Here is a 23,604-nt window from a genome sequence, read left to right on the forward strand (position 1 = left end):
CACATTGGTGACTCCTGAAGAAATCGAAAGATGGAGTCAGGAATTGGAAAAGCAAACGTCCCCAACGAAACCTTTAGATCTTTACAAGCTGAGAATAGAAATAGAGGAATTGATGGCAGGAAACGTAGGATTAGACAGATTAAATACCTACTCCGAAGACGAAATGCTGTTTATCTGCAAAAGTCTCACCCGAAATACCCGAGTACTTCATGAAAAACTGACAGACACTGCTGCTAGCATGGGTATAGATATTTCAAGATCAAAACCGCTGCAAAAACCATATAGAGCAGATTTCTCAGACAAAGATTTAGAAAACTTGAATGCTTCAGGAAAGAAAGCACAGGTCAAAGAACTATTGACTGTATTGCAAAAATGGGGAGATGTGGAAAGGTGGAAAGCCAGATGGGCCAAGAAAAAGGACGAGGCCAGGTCTAGGCAGGCAACTCCCGAATTTTTGCTAAAAGAAGCTGAAAAACCAGAGCAGTTATGCCCTATGCGCGAAGTACCCGGTGGGAAGTATGTGCACGTTCCATGGTCCAGACAGGATATTGTGTCCTTTACCAACGATTTCCCCAAATTGCGCGAAAAACCAGTAGACTGGTACAGGCAGGTGGAAAGGTTCGTAAAGGTGCAAAAATGCCTGTGGAAAGACCTGGATGGGTTTTTCGACATTGTGGTCCCGGTAGATCTGTGGACCGAGTGTAAAATAGCCATAGCTTGGCCTAGTGAGGAATACCCGAGAGATGGCAACACAGGGGAACCATCGAAAGAAGTGATGAAAAAATATGAACAAGTAATACAGCATTTGAAAGTAAAAGTGCCAGCAAAGGAAACTGATTGGACCAAGATAGATAGAACAACACAGGAAAGAGACGAGACAGTGCACTCCTTTTATGAAAGGCTGTTGCAGGTGTTCAAAACATACAGCGGTATAGACAACATCGAGATGAAGGATATGACACATTTTATTTACAGGTTTGTAAATGGTTTAAGACCCGAAATTTGTCAGTGGATAAAAGATAACAAAATCTGTTGGCATACTAAAAAGATGGATGAGGTCCTGCGGTACGCAAAGTACTGCGAGGACGAGATGGCAGAAAAGAAAAAGGCTATCAAGGAGAAGGTTATGTGGGCTCAAGTGAAGCTCGCAGAACAGCAGAAAAAACAATTGAGTAAAATGGCCAAAACTACTCAGAACCAAGGTCCTGGGGGTGGGGGAGGAGGCAAGCCCCGGCCCAAAATGAGCAGGGAGGAGGCTAAGAAGAAATTTCCCTGCCATCAGTGCGGAGAAATTGGACACTGGCGAGTCGAGTGTCCCTATTTGCAGGATGATAACTCCCAAACACCTGATTTAACTCCACAGACGCAGAAAGAAAGACCAAGAAAGACCCAACCACAGGTAAAAACGATTCAGTTGCCCCGAGCACCAAAGCAAGTATTTAAGGGAAAGTCCACGCAGGGTGATGACGTAGAGGTCTGGGAAAGCAATGAGAACAGAAATACAGCAACTTCGCAGTATTTACTAAACGATACCTTCCTTTGTGATGACCAGTACTGACGGGGCCTGAGAGGGGAGGACGAGGAGTGCGTACTTGGCGCCTCCTTGCCGGTAGACCAGTCCGGACCATACATTGAAGGAAAGGTTGACGGAAATGATGTCACTTTTCTGTTGGACACTGGCGCTACCCGTTCTACTGTGAGAACAGTGGACGTTCCAAACCTACCCCTCTCGGGAGAAGCCATCCAAGTAGTGGGTGTATCTAATCAATTAATTAGTACTCCTGTTACCGAGCCCATGGAGATCTCAATTGGAAACTTTAAAGAAATGCATAGATTTGTCGTTTGTGACACCAGTCCAGTGAACTTACTGGGACGTGATTTGCTGTGCAAAATGAACTGTACCATCTTTTGCACACCAAAGGGTGTTGAAATTCAGACCCCAGATGAAGATGGCATTTATAAATTAATGTTAATCAGACCAGACTCAGAAATTAAACGAATGACTATGCAGGATTTGCCCAAAGAACTCCAAGAAACAGTGAAGCCGGAGGTATGGGACTTTACCGGAAAAGATGTAGGATTAATGAAAAACGTAGACCCCATACAGATAGCCATCAAGGACAATGCAGTATATCCTAATACTAAACCCTACAGAATGAATGCCGAAGTGAGAGCTGGTGTGGCACTGGAAATACAAAAATTGCTAGAAGGAAACATCATACAGGAAGTAATGAGTAGCCCATGCAACTCACCGATTATGGGCATCAAAAAGCCTAGTGGCAAGTACAGAGTAGTGCAGGACCTGAGAAAGGTAAACAAGATAGTGATTCCTTGCTGCCCTATTGTCCCGAACCCAGCAGTGATTCTGTACCAGATTCCCTGGGATGCTGAGTGGTTCACTGTGATAGACCTGTGTCATGCATTCTTTTCCATTCCCTTGCATCCAGACAGCAAATTTCTTTTCTCATTTGCCTTCAACAGTCACGTGTATGTCTGGAACAGGGTCCCCCAAGGGTACACAGAGAGCCCCTCTATCTTTAATCAGATCTTGAAAAAATGCTTGGAAACTTTGGTCTTACCTGGAAATTCTGTCTTGGTGCAATACATTGACGACCTCTTGGTGGCGTCCAAAAGTCATAGGGACTGTGTGATTGACACCATTGCCCTACTGAATCACCTGAGTGAGAAGGGACATAAAGTGGCCCCTGAAAAATTACAGTTCTGTACAAAATCAGTGAAATATCTGGGGCACCAGATAGAGAAAGGCATCAGGAAAGTAACATCAGAAAGAGTGAGGATAATTCAAAAGATGCAGTTACCCCGTACTCAGAAAGAAATCGGAATGTTCCTTGGAGTGATAGGATACTGCAGGCAATGGATTGTGGGATTTGCAGTCCTAGCTAGGCCTTTGATAAAAATGACCAAGAGAGGAACACCGGATATCGTAGAATGGGATGATGAAAGCTTAACAGCCTTCACAAAATTGCGAGATTGTCTGTGTACAGCCCCTGCGTTGGGAATGCCAGACTATTCCAAGGAATTTGCCCTGTTCTGTGACACTCGCGATAATTGCGCGTTGTCAGTCTTAACCCAAGAACATGGCACAACCAGAAGGCCAGTGGCATATTTCTCTGCCACCCTGGATCCAGTGGCTGCTGGATTACCAGGATGTCTGAAAGTAGTAGCTGCTACTTGCACAAGTTTAGAGCAGAGTGAATCCATTGTCATGGGACATCCCGTAACTGTGTATGTTCCACATGGAGTGGTAATTTTGTTAACAAGAACGAAAACTCAGTATCTCACCCCTAGTCGGCTGACTAAATACGAGAGGATTCTCGTGGGTGCTGCAAATATAACAATTGTCAGGTGCAACATTCTGAACCCCGCCACTCTGCTTCCCGACTCAATGAATATGGAAAATGGGGAGGAAGAGGAGCACAACTGCATTGATTTAACAGAGTTTTGCACAAAGCCACGCCCAGACATTAAAGAAACACCTTTGCCTAAACATGACATGGAATTGTTTGTGGATGGTTCATGCCTAAGACATGAACAAGGAGGCCTGAGTGCTGCCTATGCGGTAGTCTCCTTAACGAAAATTGTACAAGCAGGTTATTTATTTGAAGTAAAGTCTGCACAAGTAGCCGAATTGATCGCTATGATAAAGGCTTGCAAATTGGGGAAAAGCGTACGCCTAACAGTGTATACTGACAGTCAGTACTGTTTTGGGGTTGTGCATGACTTTGGCCAATTATGGCTACAAAGAGAGTTCCTGACTTCATCAGGTACCCCTATTCGAAATGGAAAAGTTGTTCAAGACCTTTTAGAGGCAATCCAGTTACCAAAGGAACTGGCAGTGGTCAAGTGTGTTGCCCATAAGAAGGACTTTGACCCTGTATCTTTGGGAAATGATTTTGCTGATCGAGTGGCAAAATTATGCGCCAGGGATCGATATATCATAAATCCAAAACGGGGGGGGGGGGGGCCTGGAACCAGCTGCCAACTTCGAGTGTTTGAAGAAGTGCCTACATGGGATGAAGTGAGAGAATGGCAGCAGGCGGCACCCTGGCAAGTGAGAGAGAAGTGGAAGGAAGACGGGTGTAGACCAAGACGTGAGGATGGTGTCATCTTGGGCCCAAATGGTATGCCTGTGTTACCCAGACACTTGCTTGGCACAATGGCGAGATTGATACATGAGGGATCACACATTGGTAGGGACGCCATGATTCTGGTATTCCAACAGACTTGGTATAGTAAAAAGTTCAGGAAAGTAGCAGAGTCCCTCTGCCAGAGGTGCCTGTCGTGTCAAAAGATGAACCCAGGCAAGAGAACAATAGTGGAACTAGGGAAAATTGGGAGGTCGGCGGGTCCCTTTGTAAGAGTACAAGTTGATTTCATCACCATGCCACGTTGTGAAGGGAAGCGTTATGTCCTTGTCATTGTCTGCCTATTCTCAAAATGGGTGGAAGCTTACCCTACTCCCCAAAGTGACGCACTGACAGTAGCAAAGTGTTTACTGAAAGAACTGATACCTAGATTCGGGGTTCCAGTCACTATTGAATCAGATAAAGGCCGACATTTTCAGAATGAGGTAATCGACCAACTCTGTAAGGCATTTGGGATCTCGCAAAAACTCCACTGTGCATATCGACCAGAGGCATCTGGAGTAGTGGAACAAATAAACGGGACTATCAAAACAAGATTAGCGAAATTGTGTGATGCATCTGGCATGACCTGGGTGAAGGCCCTGCCTCTGGTTCTGATGGGACTCCGAAGTATTCCAGACCGAAAGACAGGCCTGAGCCCTCATGAAATCTTGATGGGAAGAGTAATGAGACAAGCATGGGTACCAGGAAGCAAACTGTTGAGTATTACTGATGATTTGGTGCTTGAATACTGCAAGAGATTAGGTGACCAAGTGCGTTATATCTCTCGCCAGATCGGAGTAGACGCCGTCGCCAATCCAACGACTCCTCTCCACAAACTGGTTCCCGGAGACTGGGTAAAAATAAAGAAGCATACTCGGTCGAGCTGCCTGGAGCCGAGGTGGGGAGAGAAGCGTCAAGTGATCCTGGTAACGACCACAGCAGTGAAGTGTGCAGGTGTTCCCCATTGGATCCACGCCAGCCACACCCAGAAGGTACAACCCGACAAAGAGCCTGGAGAAGAAGACGGTCCAGCAGAGGGGCCTGCAGAAACAAGACCAGAAGTAACTGGCGACGTACAACCCAGTACCAGTCAAGCTGAGGGGTCCGCAGACGTTGGTCCAGGAGTAGTTGATGACGAGCTACCAAGAGTCCAGACTGCTGAAGGGTTCCCAAAGGTTGGTCCAGAAGTAGCTGATGAGGACCTGTCAAGCATATGGCCAGATGAGTGGATACCATTGATTGACCTTACCGAAGACCCCATCAGAACAAGCGAACGAATTTTGAAAGGTAGAGAGTGGAATAGAGAGGAAAAGCAAGGCACAGGCGAAGAACCTCAGGGTATTGAGATTCACATCAAAACTGAGGAAGGAGAAGGTCAGACAGGGACAGAACAAGTGATCGATACTCCTCCACTGACTCCTGATATCGAAAAGGGACAGATTAGACCTAGTAAAGAGATTCGAGCGGAAGAAAATCAAGAGAACGAAGTGCTCGAACAGGATCAGACAGGATTAGGAGAAAGTGTTCAGGAAACAGAGACATTTGAAAAGCAAAAACAAAATTCTCCTGAACAAGGCCAGATTAGTAACCAGGCAGAAGAAATAGATGCAAGTCCTGGAACTAGTGAGATAGGAAGGGAAATAGAAGAAGCAGAATTGCCACAAACTAATGAAAATAAAAGGGCAAGAGAAGAGAACGAGGTCTCAGTACCAACTAAAAGACTTAAGAAAAGAAAGCACATTGAGCCTGGATACATAAGGAAATTGAGACTAAGAATAAAAACGGTAGAAGAAAAACGTGCAGAAGAAAGGAGAAGTGCTCGCATAGCAGAACAACCAGAAGACACTTCCAAAAGAAGGAGCGATCGAATAAAAAGACAAAACAAAAAGTACAAGTCTCCTGAATGGACGCTCGTTTTGGAGGAATTTGAAGACCTTGATATAACTGACGAGAGCGACGGAGAACCAGTCGCTGAGTACTCTGCCGAAGAAGAAGACGAGCCACCGTGAATTTGCACAAAGTAAGCTACTGGTGTAAAGACACAAAGAGGGGTCGAGAAACTTCTTCTGAGCCAAAATGCCTGATTCAAACGTGAATGGTAGACCTAGTTGCAGTCGTTGCAAAACATGCTGCAAGGTATGTGTATGTAGTATAGTTATACTGATATTAATTTGAATAGGACTAACAGTTTTCATTCCTTTTGCGGTGAGCAAACATACTAATATTGACCCTACTGAGATTGTAAATACTGAGACTGAAGAACTAACAACACAAAGTGTAGCAAAACATGAGCGAGCACTCAGACAAACAAAACAAGACCTAGAAGCATCAGATGAGGGAGGACTACATTATCATGGAGTAAAGAATAAAACGCATTTAAATGTTTTCGCAAACTTGTTAATACACTATGTAGAAACTATGGAAATTGAAGATTGCTATGTCTGCATGAAGCTACCTACCTCTGTGGCTGAAGGCGTGACATACCATCACCTGCCCTTGACCTATGGAATCTCCTGTAGCATTTTAGCAAGCTTATTTTACAAAAGAGGACCGTTACAGTACTATTACTCTAACAATGACGTGATCTTTTCTGAACTCCCTATACGTGGGAACTTGAATCCTGTACATACCAAAAGTGACGTTACTCGCTATATGGGCGAATACTTCCTGACTATAGGTAATATAGACATAGGTGACGCACACAGAGATAACTTGACCTGTTCTTTGCGTGAGCAGGAAAAGATGTTCCTGAACATGGCAGAGAAGAGGAGAATAAAAATAAAAAGAAAGGCAGATGACGAGAAACAGAAAACGCCAAAATGGTCTGAGAACATGGAAGGCACCTCAAATGGTGGGGCGGGTCCTGCTCTGTTGCTGGATTTTGAAAAGAAAGGAAAACTATGTCTTCACCGCGAGAAGACTAGCTACTATAATAACATTTTCATTGGTTCCAGTGAATGTGAACATAATTACAAAGTAATTGGAGGATGGGGTTTCAAAAATGGGTCAGAGCCTGTGTTTCCTGGAATTTATTATATATGTGGGGACAAGGCTTATTTCAAATTGCCGGATCACTGGTATGGAAGCTGCTATTTTGGCATTGTCTTCCCGAAAATATACCATGTGAACAAAGTTGCTGGAAGCAGTGAAAATACTAATGGCTTAGTGCGTAGTAAAAGAGAAAGCGTAGGTGAAATAATGGGTAGTATTTTCAGTGCACTGATACCTGGAGTGGGAGTGGTTCTGAACACTCACAGAATTTGCAAATTGTCCACTATAGTGGATGTGTTGTCTACTGACACAGCTCATGGATTTCTGCTGGTCAATACCGAAATGGTTGCGATCAGATCAATGGTTTTGCAGAACAGACTTGCTCTTGACACCTTATTAGCAAAAGAGGGCGGAGTCTGCCGGATGTTGAAGGCGCAACATTGTTGCACTTATATTCCGGACAAAAGTGTGCAGCTCAAAAGATATGTGAAAAACATTACTAATTTGGAAAGGGAACTCAAACCACTCGAGGTTGACAGTGCCTGGAAGAGACTGGTAGATGGTCTCTCAAATGTAGGTCATTGGTTTGCTAGCTTAGGTAAAAGCTTATTGTTTAAGGTACTGATGCCAATTGGAATTATAGGTCTTATCCTATTTTTCATATTTGTCTGTTGCAAGTGTCGTAAACACACCGGAAAGCATCAAGTGAATGCCAGAGGAGTGAAACGAAGTGTGGATGAGCTTGAATTAGAAGAAATGAATAATCAGATATACAAAAAGGTGAAAAATTCTCACCCTACCAAAAATGAAAAAGAGAAGCTGGATCGATTGTTGGAAGAGATAGAGTTGTATAAAGTGTGAAGAAGTTGGCATCTGGTTCCATTATTTTTGTGATGATAGTAAATATCATCAAAGAGGGGATTGATAGAGCAAGCTTCGCATCGCGACTTGCTCGAGTCAAGAACCTCGCCCGTGTGTAATAAATTAAAAAAAAATTGTACGTCTTACTAATCTTTTATTTTCATATTCGAACAAGGTAGAGGAAGCTTGCGTACGTGTATTTCTAATACAACTAAAAACTGTCTCTAAAACATGGCCGCCGCTTGAAAAGTGCTTCTGCGCATGCGTCAGTCACACTCACGTGACCTGACGTAGTTATAGTTTTGGAGGGAAAGGGTGCGCATGCGTAATACACAGCTTTCGTGGATAACGTGGTAATGCTCTTGTGAGTGTGTATATGTTGCTAACATTTAAACTGCATAGTATATTTTTATAATGATAAGTTTGAAGTACAAGACCAATGATGTGTTTACATACATTTATTTCCATGTATTAATTTGTTCTCGCTTACTTTTCATGTACTGCGGGAAATGGGGGTCCGAACCGGTTGGGAGCCATATTGAGGGTCTCTTCTGCGCAGACTCGTGGTGCACTGAAAGGTGGCAACATTGGACAGTGGAACTCAGCCAGCTGGCAGCCACCGTCAAGATGCTCATTGGAAAGCCACCTCTGCCCTACGAGAATGGAGAAAGTTGCTCCTTATATGATACATTGTGTGTTGAGCTACTGTTTGCCGTGCAGTTTCTCATGGGAACCCCAATCTTGCTAGGCGGTACCCAGAGATGTAAATTAGGCCTCCAAATAGTCTATTCTGATTGGTGTGTTACCCAAAGCCTACCTTAGGACCAATCCAAATTGAGGGATTCTGACACTTTGCAACATTGGGGGTTGGTACACCGTCCCCAAACAGTATAACTACCCTGGGTTCACCTAGGGAAGTCGTCCGACTTGTCTGGTTTAGCTGACCTGTCACTGACCCAACGCACTCAATAGGTGACTGAAGATACAGAGTACTGCGGAGCACTCTGTCCGAAATTGACCATAGACTAAGGTTTTACTAAACCTTAAAGTGCTGGCGGAGCACTTTGCTGGGAGTTCGCTGACCCAATCGGGGTCTTGATCGATAGCTGCAGAGAGGGTGGAGCGCAGGCGTTGCTTCCAAACTGCGGGTGCTGGTCCTGTCCTGAGGGTCCTGTCCGAGAGGTCCTGTCCTGATTCCTAATCTGAGGGTTTCCTGTCCTGTCCTGGGTGTCCTTTCTGCACCTGCTGTCTACTGAGGGGTATCCTTCCTTGAGGGTTTCCTGTCCTTAACTGACCCGTGGCCAGGGTTTGGTTTTCACACCAGTCTAGGTAAATATTACTCAGAATCTCCTGAAACTGCACCTTTCTATATTTCTGTCTTTTGCTTTAATAAAGACATACTTTTGCATATGTTAATTTTCCATGCTTTTCCGCAACCATTGAATTATAAAGTCATTTGCATTTATAACGTGTTCCTATGTCACCCTATCTGTTAGAAATTATATTTTGCATTGCAGTTTGTCATTTCCTGATATGGTCTAGAACCTCCCTACTTAAATTGTCTAAAGCACTTTTGCCTTAAAGCATAGCGTCTCCCTCTCTCTAGACTCTCCTATAGTTATATAAATGTCCCGAACTCCTGTCTCATTCCCTTGAAATAATTCTAGAATACTAGTTCTAATCAAAGCCTATCCCCTCTTTAGTGATTCATCTTAAACGTTCTAATTCCTGATCCTTCATTTTTGAATGTGTCCTGGTTCCATTAGATTATAAATGGTTGCACTGACTTATTTCCTATTCAGCTATGTACTTTCTGTTATTCTGATTATCGATTGCTTAATTATTGTGAATTTGATGCTATCTGAATTTTACTAAATTAGATAAAGACTTTAAAACTTCCAGTTGTCCGTGGTCATTTTACAAAAGGTATTGAATGTTAGTTGTTGGGTTTGTATTTTGCTGCCTTTCCTTTTACAGCTAGCTCCCTGATCCATTGTGGTCATAGGTACCCGTGTCGGTGGATGGTAAGTCGGGTACACTGAAGAATAACGAAAGGAACTCACAAATATCTGATAGCAGAGCATGAGGTCATCTGATCAATGTATACGGTGATTTGAAATATATGGGCCCGAAGCCAGAAGTGGCGAAATTATTGGTCGGGTGACCCGCGCGCTCTATCAATACTTTCCCCCAGTTTGGAAGGTGTAAGAAGGTTGGACAGTTCTAGATGATTTTGTAGATTCCTGGTCACAAAAACAAAACACAGACCTTCATTATCTCAGAAACCACCAATAACCCACAGGAGGCTGCATGGGTGTTACTGAAGCGGGAAGAACCTACTCTAAACAAAGGGAATAGACTGGCAGTCACTCTCCACCCACCAGGTAGAAAGTATTATAGGTATGGGGTCCTGAGAGTACACATGCACTGGCATGTTCAAACTGGACAAAACCAACTTGTATAAAGGAGAGCCACCATCTTATGAGGCACACACAGATGGTCCAACTGGATCATACCATTCAGTATTTGTCACTGTAAACCACACATACAACTCACATATAGCTTCCAAACATGGCCCACACATTAAGATGGCAAGGAACCCCACTTTTAGGGACTGGGCAAACTTACATGGGGCAAGTCAGTAACAGCCCCACAGCAGTAAAGTTAAAAATAAATGTACCCCTTGCCTAATAATCTGACAGACACATACAACTTCAACACACAATGAAACCACATGACCACTCGCGACAATGGAACACAGACAGACTTAACTATACAAAGTCAGTAGGCATTCTTGACACAGGAATACCGGTACAAAGGTCTATGCTTGCTGGACTACTATTCTACGACCATAAGCACAAGTCCCCACATAGTACAGATTGAAGGGCATCAACCATTCTAACTCAGAACTGAGATATCCCAGAAAATAACGCACAGTTCTGACAATGCACAGTAAGGAAAAAACATAAGCAACTCCGGTGGTCCTGTATGATTGTTGAGTTCAGTGGCAGAAATGTACAGGGCTAGTCAGAAACCACCTTACACAACTACCATAGCATGGAAGGAGAAATGTATATGCCATGCAGAATCCCTTGGTCCTAACAGGTTAGCTGCATAAACATGAGGCTTTGGGTAATGGTCTGCAAATTTTGAGTGTTGTAAAATATCAGTAAATTTCTTGGATAAACAAAATTTAAAAAAAACATACATGTCAAAAATATGACATGATAAACGCAGGTACACGACATTTTGCAATTATTTATACACACATTATATGTTTTCGTGGGTGTGATCACAGAATTCCACTCTTCCGTACTATTTAAGCAGTTATAGATAGAGTCAAGGTGGTTAATCGATTTCCATGCATGGGTATTAAGAATCAGAGACAGTGCTTTTACTCTTGGTCGGGTAGTAAGCACTTCAATCACTTGTTATTGTAAATCGTATCCGAATGATTCATTTCCCCAAAAATTAACTCAAACTACAGGTTGCAGATATCCAAAGTCACCACTGGGCTGTTAGCGTTGTTGCAGGTTCATTTTATTTTAGTGGTCTGAGATGGGTTTGCAAGGACACCTAATACCATACATCAGCCCACTAGTATTGTAGGTTGTGTTTTTGTGGTTTGACGTACACATGGTTGTGAGTGAAAGTCTTAGTGTTAAAAGTGAATTGACATGGGGAAAACTCTTTCACTTATAGAGTCTCAATGTCGGTGGACCCTCGAGCACCGTCAGCAAAAGGCAAAAGAGACAATTTCAAGGGCAGGAAGACAAAGGCATGAACGGCCAGGAGAAGGGTGGCTAGAATACGACTATTCAAGAGAAAAGCCACTGAAGGAAGACAGAACTGGACAGTCACGCTCACAGCAAAGATATAAGATCCAGAAACCACCTTTTCCACATTGCACTTAGGTGCATATTGCTGGGAACCATCCTCTAGTGCAAATTACTGGTTAATGGCTTCATTAACTTGCATGCATTAAATTAAAGAGCAGAAAGTAATTTATTTAGATACTGTTTGTAGGAAAAAGCTCATTTTTGCATGGTCACCCCCACTTTTTGGTGGATTTTATGCTTTTTATTTTACTTTGTCCACTGGGACTCTGCTAACTAGGCCTCATGGCGCATGCGCTAACCCCTAAAACATTTTGAAGCTGGTTATACTCTCAATTGGCATATTTAACTTACCTATATATCCCTAGCATATGGTACAAAGTTTACCCAGGGCATGTAAGTAAAATGTCACTAATTAGACATGCAGCACCGATTGTGCACCTACTAGTGACAGTGCAAACATGACTGCAGGTCTATCTCTATAAACCAAACACAAGTAGAGGAAGCGCTGAAACCTTTCAGACACACACCCCCAGTCACAGATCTAGGTTGAATCCATCATCATTCTTTACCTCACTTCGCCACCTCAGTTCAGACCTAGCTATATGCAAATCAGTCTTGACCCTGTGCCTTATGGGAACAGTTCAGCCCGAACTGCAGAGCCAGGTCTTCCCTGAACTGGAAACAAGCATCCTGGGACCGGCCTGTCTCTAAAGTCTGTCTGTGCAGTATTAAAACTGCAAATTCAACCTGTCAAAGTAACTCCTTTTGACAGGCCTAAACCCTCCTTTTAAACAATAAATAGTCACCTCTAAGTAGGCCTCAATGCCCATAAGGCAGGATGTGTGGTATTGCACAGCAGAACATATAAAAGTTTAATGTTAAACATGTCCTTACAGGGACACGGTCCCAAAAGCTATTTCCAGTTTATCAGGGTTAGCGGTTCCATAGGAAAGCATTAGAATGCAATATAAAATTTAATAAGATTATCTCTGCCTAGGAAACAGCTAGAAAGTTCATTCTTGGAGTTTGTTTTTTTTTAGAAATCTTTTTATTAACAACCAACAATACAAGACATCAGGTGACACTTAACCACTTTCTTAATTATCATGATTACAATTCCAAATCATTCAAAAATAACAAGCACATATATAGATAATGGATCAAGGGGATTCATGCACTTCCACTTCCGCCACACGCATCGGGGGTGTACATATGTCTCCACGGTAGTGATTCCAATCTCCCCAGACCTTACCCCATTTCTCAGGACAACCCGTGTCACGTACACCAACTTCTCCCTGAACATACACCAGTCCAAGTCTTCCTCCCATTTCCGGACCCGGGGCGGCAGGCCGGCACCCCACAGTTGAGAAATATTACGCTTGGCTAACATACACGCCAACGTAACCCATTGTCTCCTGTGTGCATTCAAATCTGTAGGCTCCCAGACGTTTAAAAGACATCTGCGGGCTTCCTGCCGCAATTCCACCCCCAGGACTTCCCGCAGCGTATCATGTATTCTCACCCAGTACTCCTGCACTGCCGTGCAATGCATTCTTGGAGTTTTAAAACTATTTATTACGAGGCCTATTCACTGGTAAAATTATATTTGCAATAAATATTTAGCAATAGGTATTTTTAGAAAATCACCCGTTCCCTGCCTAAATCCTCTAGAAGCCCATCTACATGAACTGCCCCATTGTTACCCAGGAGCTGAATTGGCCACATGATGTGGTGTCAACTTGCTCCCAGAGCTGACACAAAGGCCTTCGTTGTGGGGAGGTGTTCTGTTTGTCTGACAGGCTGGCCATCTAGCATGTCATAGAACTTAATTAAATTCAAAGAGGCCTACCCGGTCACAGGTAGATGTAGCTAACACATGGGCCTGCCCCCTTGTTTGTCCCTCTAGTCAGTCACGCACCAAACCCAGTGGGAAGAAGAGTTGGCCCCATAACCGGTTTTGAGTGACCACAGAGGAGGAATTGCTCATTTCCTTGGCCACACACTAGTGTTGGCACAGGAGCTCTACACAGAGGAAGAAAGGTTAAGCCATATTGTTTTTAGGAACAGAGGGGCACTGTGGGATTGTTTGCAGTAGGGTACACAGGAACTGCTTCAAAAGTGGATAAGGTTACGCCTGGAAGTTTTTTCCCTTTTGGTTAGGATTGGGCCAGAAGTCAACCACAACCACAAGATAGTCAGACATAAATGTGGCACCACTGGGAACCTTCTTTATAATATTACTGGACTTGTGGGAGAGAGAAGAATGATTGCACCTACTGTTGAGACCTTTGAGAAGACCTGGAAGACGTAACCTGCTCTTACTTGTACCTCAGACAAAGAAGTATACTGCAAGGGTAAATTCGCTCATCACCTGGTAATTACAGTGACACAACAAGCTGCGAGAAATATTTTTCCTGAAGAGCCCAGCTGACCAGTTCCAACTGACTTGCTCTGGATCTAGCAAGTGGCTTCCGCTGGATTGAGTCTTGAGCCACAAGTGCTGTTCCTAGGATTCTGGGACCTTTGGCTGGATCGCAGAGTACTCGTCCTAACATCCTGAAAAACCTTGGGACTTAAAAACCTTTTGACTCCAAATGCTGTTGGGCCAAAGATTCCAGTAAATCCCTTTCTGAGCTTTTCTAAAGCAACAAACCTCTTTCTGCAGAATATTGGAGCGAAGGTATACGGTCTCTAGGCACCCTGTTCAGCCACAGCTGTTCGCTTTGCCCCACTGGATGAATCTGAGCTCCAAAAAAGAGAATAAGTACGAATGTAGAAATCTTCACTTGGTGAAGGCGCCATAAGTGTCCTATTGACGAGGGACATTCCTTGGACACAAATTCGAAATTTCTCCTGTTTGGAGCTTTCCCTTGAAAAAACAATTGCTTCATATGATGCATTGCCTAGCTGACGATTTCTGACTTCCATTTCAGAGACTAAGGACCTGATTTAGATCTTGTCGGACAGGTTACTACGTCACAACGCCACAAATATGATCTTTCTTCTGCAAGCTTTTAGGGTATGAGAGAAGAATGTTTTAACCAACACATAGGTATCAACATCAACTTTCGGGAAAAGACAGTAGATTTTTCAGCGTGGTGATCTTCAACATAAACATTTCTGAGCTGGTCCCTTTGGTAGTGCTTATGAAGATGGTACACAATCTTCATTCATTTAGTTATATTCAGTTCAAATAAACAGAAGGTTCTCCAAAGGTCCTTGACTGAAAAATGTAATGCTTTAAAAAAATATACTTTCTGCGTCCAAAATGTGAGCTTTGATGAATAGCTTAAAAGAGGACTTCATCATTTAGCGTATGGTGAAAAATAATGAAAGGTCTCCATGGCAAAGTGAATAAAGTCCACCCACTCCTTGGCTAAAAGAACAAAGAAGATCCCAAATGATATGGATAGATTACAGTTTCCAACATTACACTTTTGTACTTAATACAAATTTGCTGTTACTGTACTGAGGAATCCCTGCTTCACTTCAGAGAATATAACCTGGAAATCTGCAAAAGATCCAAAACACTAAAATAATTTCACCTCACCCAAGCCAACACTACCTTCATTATCAAAGCTTGCTTTTATACATTACATTAGCTTCTTTATTTCTGGGTGTCAAGTTCCCTTGTGACTTGGTGACATTTCTGCCTCAAGAGGACGACTGGAATTTTGGGGTCTGGGATTTGGTTGAATTTATTGAAATTATATTTGAACAACTGTTGCAAAATAATCTGTAGTGACCCCGTATTAGGATCAGGAAACAGGGTGGATTTGTTTTGGAGCATTCCACATTTTCCATGTTCAAGACTATAAACTGCCAGAGGGTTTTCTAAGCCTTTATCTAAATTGACTGCTAAATCTACCTATTAGAAGGTTGGTTGGCGAATAGTCTGATTTTACTGGCTTATAGTTGTCCTCTAAGGTTTTTCTTGTTCATAAGTCTTTAAGTCAACTTGCTACTTTATGGAGACCCTTGGCTTATGAATCAAAACTCATACGGTGGTTGTGTCATTTGTTAGCAGTTGGAGTAATGTAGCTGAATGTAATTCTCAGGTTGTGCTGGTCCTGCTGCGCCAGACAACAGAGCTGGGTCCATTTCTGGAAAGCATCACCTCCCTGTTGAAACTGATTTATCCAAGCTAAAAACAATTAACGTATTTGCAGATCTTTATACTGGGATTCCTTCTCATCTGAGCATTCTGAGGCACAGGAAAGTTAAGATATTTGCCCAGGATGCCACCTTGTTGCCACCTTGTTGCACCTGTGATTAGAAAATGGGACTTGAAATCTAACATAAGCAGCTTAGCCACTCTATTGCATTCACTTTTTACCCCGGAATCTTTTCTTTCAAAGATAGGAAGTTTCCTAGAGACATCCAGTGTCGACTGATTCAAGAGCTCATTGGTTAATGGTTCATTGGCTACTGCCCTTCACTTACCTTAATGTCCCTAAATTGAGTAGTTAAGTGTCTCCCTAACACCAGAAAACAAGATTTATCTGCCTGAAGAACAAAGAAGGACAAAGAAGAGCCCACAACATGAGAACTAAGGAGCAGCAACTGACATGGCTCCAACCCTGCTGGCTTGACTGCTGTCCCTGACAGTTGCCGGAACCAGCTTGTGCAGAAAGCGGTGTCACCTCCCAAAGCTGTGGAAGAGTGACCCACAACTTCAACTGGCCATCAACATCTCTCTTGAAGCAGAGAAACTGCTTTCCTGTACGTTTGCAGGCACCAAAAGGACAGAGCAGAGAGCATCTGCGGCGCGACCCCGGCGGACAAAGCTGCACTGCATGCGTGCCCCCCAGCCCAAGTTTCAGGGAACCGACTGTGTCCCTGAGGCACAGAGACCCTCAAGAGCGGAGACCCACTTAGGTTTTGCTGGACTGGACCCCCTAGTCTCCTCCTAGAGCCTCTTTCTGCAGGAAAGCAGGAACCGTGAAAGCCTTTGGACTGTTGTGACCAGACACCTGAAAGCACCACTGCACCCGAGGCCCACAGCCTGGAGAGAAGTGGACCAACGGGGCCCACGGGGTCCCGAAACCCTCCACAGCTGAACCTCCTATGGGTTTGGCCAGACTGGTCCCCCAGTCCCTGCCTGCAGCCTGGTTTTGCAGGCCACCAAAAACTCTAACCGGCTGGAGAAAGCATCTTTGCACACAAGCCCCCCAGCCCGAGTTCGAGTGGGCCAACAGTGTCTCCGTGTGCCCAGTACCCTAAACGACTGAGCCCCCCTGTGGGTCCGGCGGGACTAGCCCCCCAGTCCATACTTCAGCCTATTACTGACCGGACCATTCACCATTGATTTAAAAGGAGCACTCTATGCTAAAAGCATCTCTCCACCCAGACGTCCAAGAGCCGCCTGAGGTGATCTGTTGGTACTGCCTTGGACCTTGCCCCATGCTAACCTTAAATCCAGAAGGACAGGCCTGTAAGTCGCTGCTAAGTACTGGCATGCAGTAACTGTTTAGTTCCCATAGGATAACATTACTGCTTTACCGATACAAATACCAATGTATTTCGGTATAATGAAAAAACATGATAACTCACCAAAAGCAAGTGCATTCCTTTATACTTCCAACAGTGATATCGCAAAACAAAGTACTTACCCAATTACGAAGTTGTTGGTGTTAACTATTTTGAAAAAGAAGTGTTATTTTTCTAAATTGGTGTGGATGTCCTTTTTGAGTGTGGACATCAGATGTCTAACACTCCTCTCTGATAAGCCTAAGGCTGCTTGACCACACTACCCTAGATAGAGCACCTTAGGATTGCTAGAGCAAGCCCTTGTCCACTCATAGGGGATACCTAGACTCTATACACAGCATACCTCTTTTTGGCATACTATATAAAGAGCCAGCTTCCTACAATAAGTTACATAAAAAGTAAACCTGTACCACTCTCTTGCTGCAGGGTGTCACAGTCTGGAGCATTTTAATACCCTTACTGTTGTGTTTTGTGCTGCAAAAAAAGGAAAAAGGCTTGGACACAGATATATGCAGTGCCCATCATCTATGCACCTGTAACTCCAGTATACTCACCATTGATCCACAACTATGCTGTACACAACAAACAAATGATTTCTACTGCACCAAACATCTATTCACATGCATACTAAACCCAAAAACCACGTACAGCCTACTATATACCTTAATCACCCCTACCTACAGTACAAAGATTTCAGTGTTAAAAACTCTGATGGTTGAAGCCCGTAGTGTATTTAGCGAATGGGGACAGTGCATTTCCTATGCACAAGATGAAAGGCTGACTCTTACTTATCAGTCAAATGATCCAGGAAGTCAGGAGTCAGGAGCTTGTTCAATGTAGCCATGATGACACTTTTGGGGTGAGCCAGGAGAGGCAGGCACTGGTGTGGCTCTCTGGTGAATATGAAGAGAGCCAAGCTGAGAAACACCACCATTCCTAAACAGATCAGAAGCACAACATTAGAAAGCAAGGAACAAGAATGGATCAAACCAAAGGCAGTTAAATTGATTAACTGGAATAATATCCATAAGACATGATACTGGATATAAGCTTAGCGATTATAGTACAAAAAAAGGAAATACAGGATGCATTAGGAGATGACATGAGGAAAAAGGCAGAAAGCCATGCCTACTCAACTCATGGTACACTACAACTGGCACCAGATCCAACAATGATTTGAGTTAGTGCATTTAGGGGCATTTATAGTGTCTTAGCAGGGTGTATACCTCTCCCACTAGCATATTGAGGAACTCTATGAGGTTATCTATTAAGCAGGGTGTATACCTCGCCCAATATCATATTGAGGAACTATATGAGATTATCTATTAAGTAGAGTATATACCACTCCCACTAGCTTAATGAGGGACCCTATGAGGTTATCTATTAAGCACCCGGCACTGTACTAGAAGACTTCAACTTCCATGCAGATGATAGCACTGATTCTCATTATGTAGTGCTTACTGCTAACGTTGCATGATTATCGTTTTCTCAGGTTATTACTTCGACAACACACACAGCAGGTCACATACTGGACCTCGTTTTTGGCTTCATCTAGTAGTCAATCACATTATTTGGTTGGATTACTTACTTATTCGACTCTTGTTAAACCTTTTTCCCATTGACCTATAAGAGAAAGTGACGCAAGCTCGATATTGAGAAAGTCTCAGAACCGATCTACTGATCCTGAAGACCCCACCACTCTTCTTAATTACTTCAGTCAATATCTCAGCTCTTGTGAGAAAAAAACATCTTTCTTGCATTGGTATGCCCCCACTTCTTGGTGAATTGCTGATGTGCTTTGCCTGAGTGTGCCCTGGGCGCCTGCCAACCAGGTGCCCAGGGCCTGTGTTTCTTCCCTAAAACTGTGTTGAAACTAAAACCCAATTGGCACCTCTGGCCACCCGTCAGCCCCATGTAAATGGTACCCCAGGGCCCTGTACCTTGGCACCCACACACTCCCTTGGCAGTCTGAGTGTCTAGGTACGGAACCAAACAGAGATTCGACATGGCACACATCCCTGTGTGCCATGCCCACCAACCCACTGCCCTGGCATACATCAGCCACTCCTCTAGCTGGGTGCCCTATGTCAGTGGTGTGGGCACAGGGGCATGAGCCCTCCTCCCCTACAGTACCCAGGGCCATTCCTGGGAACTGTAAGTGCAGTGATGCCATTAATAGTATATGGTGCTGGGAGGTTGTCATTACGAACTCCACAGCACCATAATGGTTACATTGAAGAAGGACAAGTTTGATATCAAACCTCTCAGCACATTAAACCCACACTGATGCCAGTGTGGGATTTAATGTAAAATGCACTACAGAGGGCATCTTAGAGATGCCCCCTGAAACCTAACCTACAACCCACGTCTTGTCTGAGAAGCTGCCTAGGCTAGCACACAGCAGACATGTTGCTGGACCTCTGGGTGGAGAGCCTCCGTTCTCCTGGGCCTGCAACAATGCACATCCTGGGACGAGGTGCCAAGTCTCCTCCCCCAGGATGGGCAGGGGAAGCTCCAAAGGCATTCCGCCTTTGTGAGCTACTCTCGACCATTTGCTGTACTCAGCAACTGGCCCCTACTAGTACTAACCCCCACTCTGGCGGAAAGACTGGCAGGAAACCCTAAGTCAGGGAGGGGGGTGTGCCAGCCTGTGCCAACTCCACCCCTCAGGTGGGAGAGGCGAGGTGAAGCACGACTCGGGGCTCCGGCCATCTTGAAGATGGGGAGCCCTCTCCAATCACAGCTAGGCTCCTGCCCCCCTCCCACAGGAGAGGAGCAGACTAGGGGTGTACCCACCCCAGTACAGGGACCGAATGGTCCCTGCCCTTTCCCTACCTGTAACACCCCTAAATTTAGTATTTAGGGGCACCCTGAACCTTCCTTCCTCAGATCCCGATTGCAATAACAAGAAGACCAAGAAACAAGAAGACCTGCCGCGCAGCTGCTAACAAAAGGACGACGCCCACTGACTTGGCCCCAGAACCCTACATGCCTTTTGACCCTTAAACCTGCTCCTGTGAAACTCCAGCGTCTCCTGCGGACAGTAACCTCGACAACCCCGGAGGACCTGACTGCCTTGAACCTTCCAAAAGGCTGGGACTCCCATGAGCAGTGGTTCTGCTCCAACAGCAATACCCCTGGTGCCAGCCAGGAACCGCAAATCCAGCCCACTCTGCATCCGCCAAGCCTGGCCTGTGCCTGAGTGACCCAAGACCATGAGGACGTCCCTCCAGCGACTGGGACCCGAAGTCCAGTGCCCAAAGACCCTCCTTGACGAACTAGACGCCGCCTGCAGCCTCAGAACAAGGGACCCGGCCAACCCCAACCAGCAGAGGGTAAGACTTCCCGACACCAAAAGACACCCCTGTACCCGGTGCCCTGCGGCCCCCTGTGCCCTCCTTTGGGGTACCTACCTCTTCTCCAAGATTCCAACTTACCTCTCGAAGTGGTGCTCGCACCTGAAGAGTCTCCGTCCCCGAGCCTGCAGCCTTTGTTCACTTTTTAACTTTCCCATTGGACAACATTGAGCGCCCGATGGCTCAAAAGCACCCTGCACCCAGCCGTCCCTACTCTACTTCCCCACTTGCCCTGAGTAAGTGACCTGGAGCCCAGCTCCCACAGCCGCGTGGCCTGCTTGCTTGCAGCCACCAAATCGAAGGCCCCCTACCCTCCATTGGATTGCATTGGGCCTACTCTCTCTGCACCCAGCTGCCCCTGTGCCGCTGAGGGTGTAACTACTGTACCTTTCCGACCCTGGCAGACCCCTGAGTCTATGCCCAGAACCTTAACTCCACCAGTCGAGTACTTACCTAAAAGCCGATAACTCACTTTCCTTCCATAGGCTAACATTGACTGGTTTTCACTGAAATATCTTCTAGGTGTCGAGTTTTGAAACTTTACAATATTTATCTAAAATCAGCCGAATAACGAATTCCGAAATACTCACCTGTGATCAGGAGAGAAGCCAGTACTGTACCTTTTAGCCCAGTACTGAACCACAAAAGTAATCCTAACTGTACTTACCAGTAACTTGCATTTTCTTCCTTAGGAAACCATTGACTGTTTTTCTGTGAAATTTCTTCTGTGTCGATTTTTGCAAACTGCAAATATTCTTTAAAAATCGTACCAAATACTAAAATGTAATTACTTATCTGTCTTAGGTAGAGGTCCCAGTGCTGAACCTAGGAGTCCAGTACTGGATTACAAAAGTAACGAGAACCTACTTTACCTGTGACTTGAATTTCCTCCCATAGGATAACATTGCTAGTTTTTCACTGAAAAGTTTCTAAGTGTCAACTTTGAAAATACATTTATATTCTTTAAAAATCACAACTGTAACCAAAACGCTTTTACTTAACTGTTTACAGCTTAGGTCACGGGACTGAATCCAGGATACAGTCCTGTGATTAGAAAAGTAATCCTTAAAGTACTCAACTGCATTTATGTAGAAAAACCCATTGAGCTCAATGTTAAATTGTGTTTAGGATTGTGTTACCCATTGCAACCACTGTAGCTATTGTACTTACAAATTCTATTGCCTTTCTGCAAAGTAACTACCTGAAGTCACTCATATTGAGAAAAGTATATTTTGATACCTGTTGGTTCTAAAATAAAACAACTATATCTTATGATATAAAAACAATTGGCCTAGAGTTCAGTTCTTGCGTGTGTGAAACCTTTTGCTGACTGAGTGTGTACAACAAATGCTTTACACTGTCCTCTGATACTGCCTTACTGCTCGACCAAGCTACCACTTTAGAGAGTAAGGTCATATCTGACTTTAACCTCTGTTATACCTTTGGGTATTGGGGACTCTATACACACTGTACCTTACTTTGGTCCAGTATATATAGAGCCACTTTCCTACAGCTCTAGATTGGAATCTCAAACATTCATAGCTCAATAACAGGATTCTTTGGGCAAATATATCGTGAATGTTTACGTTCTGCTCTAGATAATGAGAAGAGAACCCTGTGGTGATAGAGCTGTGCAAGTTATCTCTAGTTGTACAAGGCAGGGACAGCAGTAGTAGTATGACTGTATCAGAGGACAACAGCAGGGATAGTGCCCAATAGGAATTGTAGGAGCTGAGGTTCTGTGACTGATAAGAAGAGCAGAAGCCCTGTGGTGTAGGGGACTGTGGAAGCTGCATTTCCCTTCCAGATGAGCAGGAGGCATGCATATTTGAAAGAATATGTGCTAGTTATAAATATGTTTCAAAACAAGAAAGAAGAAGTTTGTGGTCATGGTAATGCAAGCACTGCACGTCTGTGTCAGAAAAAGTATGGGAGTCCTTGTTTGAAAGGAATTGTGTGAGGTGATGAGAGCTGAAGTCCTCTTGTGACAGTAACTGCGAAAGCTGTAGCTCTGTATATGGTGGCAGCTTGAGTCCAGCTGTTATGGAGCTAGCAGGGTTGGATGGAACTGTATCTGATGGTGATTGCAGAAGTTTGAGTGTTGAAGCAGAAATATTGACACCGAGGTGCTGCGGCAATATGAAAGCAGATGTTGTTCTGCAGTAGATACAACAAAGGCATAAATCCTTGTTTCAGGGGAACTTTATTTTAGTATCTAAAATACATTGGCTCCATAATCAGGGATATTCTGGGAGATATTGTAAGGCTGCGGGACTTTTAATAATCTGTGATAGTTACAGAAAGTGTATGACTAAGTACAGCATACCTTGAGATGAGATGAGACTCCAATCAGGTTCTGGTGTGGGCTGGCCTGGGCGCGGCGTCTCCCCTTCCATGATTGGTCGATCCCCGGACAGATGGAGTACAGAAGCCAAACGATGCCACAGAATCTTCCAGAGCTCCGAAGCAGTGAATTCTCTGATAAAAGTTGGGTCCCCCTGGATAGGAAGAAGGTATTTTAGATGTACAACCCCAAGAAGCAGAAACCAAAGAGGAAATCTGTATGAGGCCCTGAAAAAGGTTATCAACAGGAAATAAAAATTCTGTCAAGATAAAGTGCTAGACCTGACAGGCCCCTCATTTTTGCAGGCTTTAACATTTAGACTTGTCATCTTGGTAAAGTAACAAAACTCAGGTTTCAGGAATACTCTTTACGTTATGAAGGTTGTGGGTTCATGATCGATTCACATGCTTACATCATAAGCCACACAAGCACACACAAATATATCTATATCCTCGCTTATTTTGAAACAAAAAAGTGACTATACTTATGTACCAAGATTTATATGAGAATAGATCTTTAGAAACACACCCCTATATTAAAAGGTACTAGAAATGAGAAGCTTGTTTCTAATTATG

General features: G+C 44.2%; 1 protein-coding gene across 4 annotated transcripts in view; it reads right to left on the reverse strand.

Annotated features, from left to right (window-relative positions):
• STK36 (serine/threonine kinase 36) overlaps positions 1–23,604 on the reverse strand; it is a 272,812-nt gene that overhangs the window by 15,234 nt on the left and 233,974 nt on the right. For all 4 annotated transcript variants that reach the window (XM_078652681.1, XM_078652680.1, XM_078652678.1 and 1 more), the window contains exons 22-23: positions 23,012–23,183; positions 18,118–18,265 (exon numbers count right to left, since the gene is read on the reverse strand). In XM_078652681.1, coding sequence (XP_078508807.1) covers positions 18,118–18,265; positions 23,012–23,183 — 320 coding nt within the window. The remainder of the gene's footprint in view (positions 1–18,117; positions 18,266–23,011; positions 23,184–23,604) is intronic.

This window comes from Lissotriton helveticus, chromosome 7, assembly GCF_964261635.1.
Source record: "Lissotriton helveticus chromosome 7, aLisHel1.1, whole genome shotgun sequence".
NCBI lineage: Eukaryota > Metazoa > Chordata > Amphibia > Caudata > Salamandridae > Lissotriton > Lissotriton helveticus.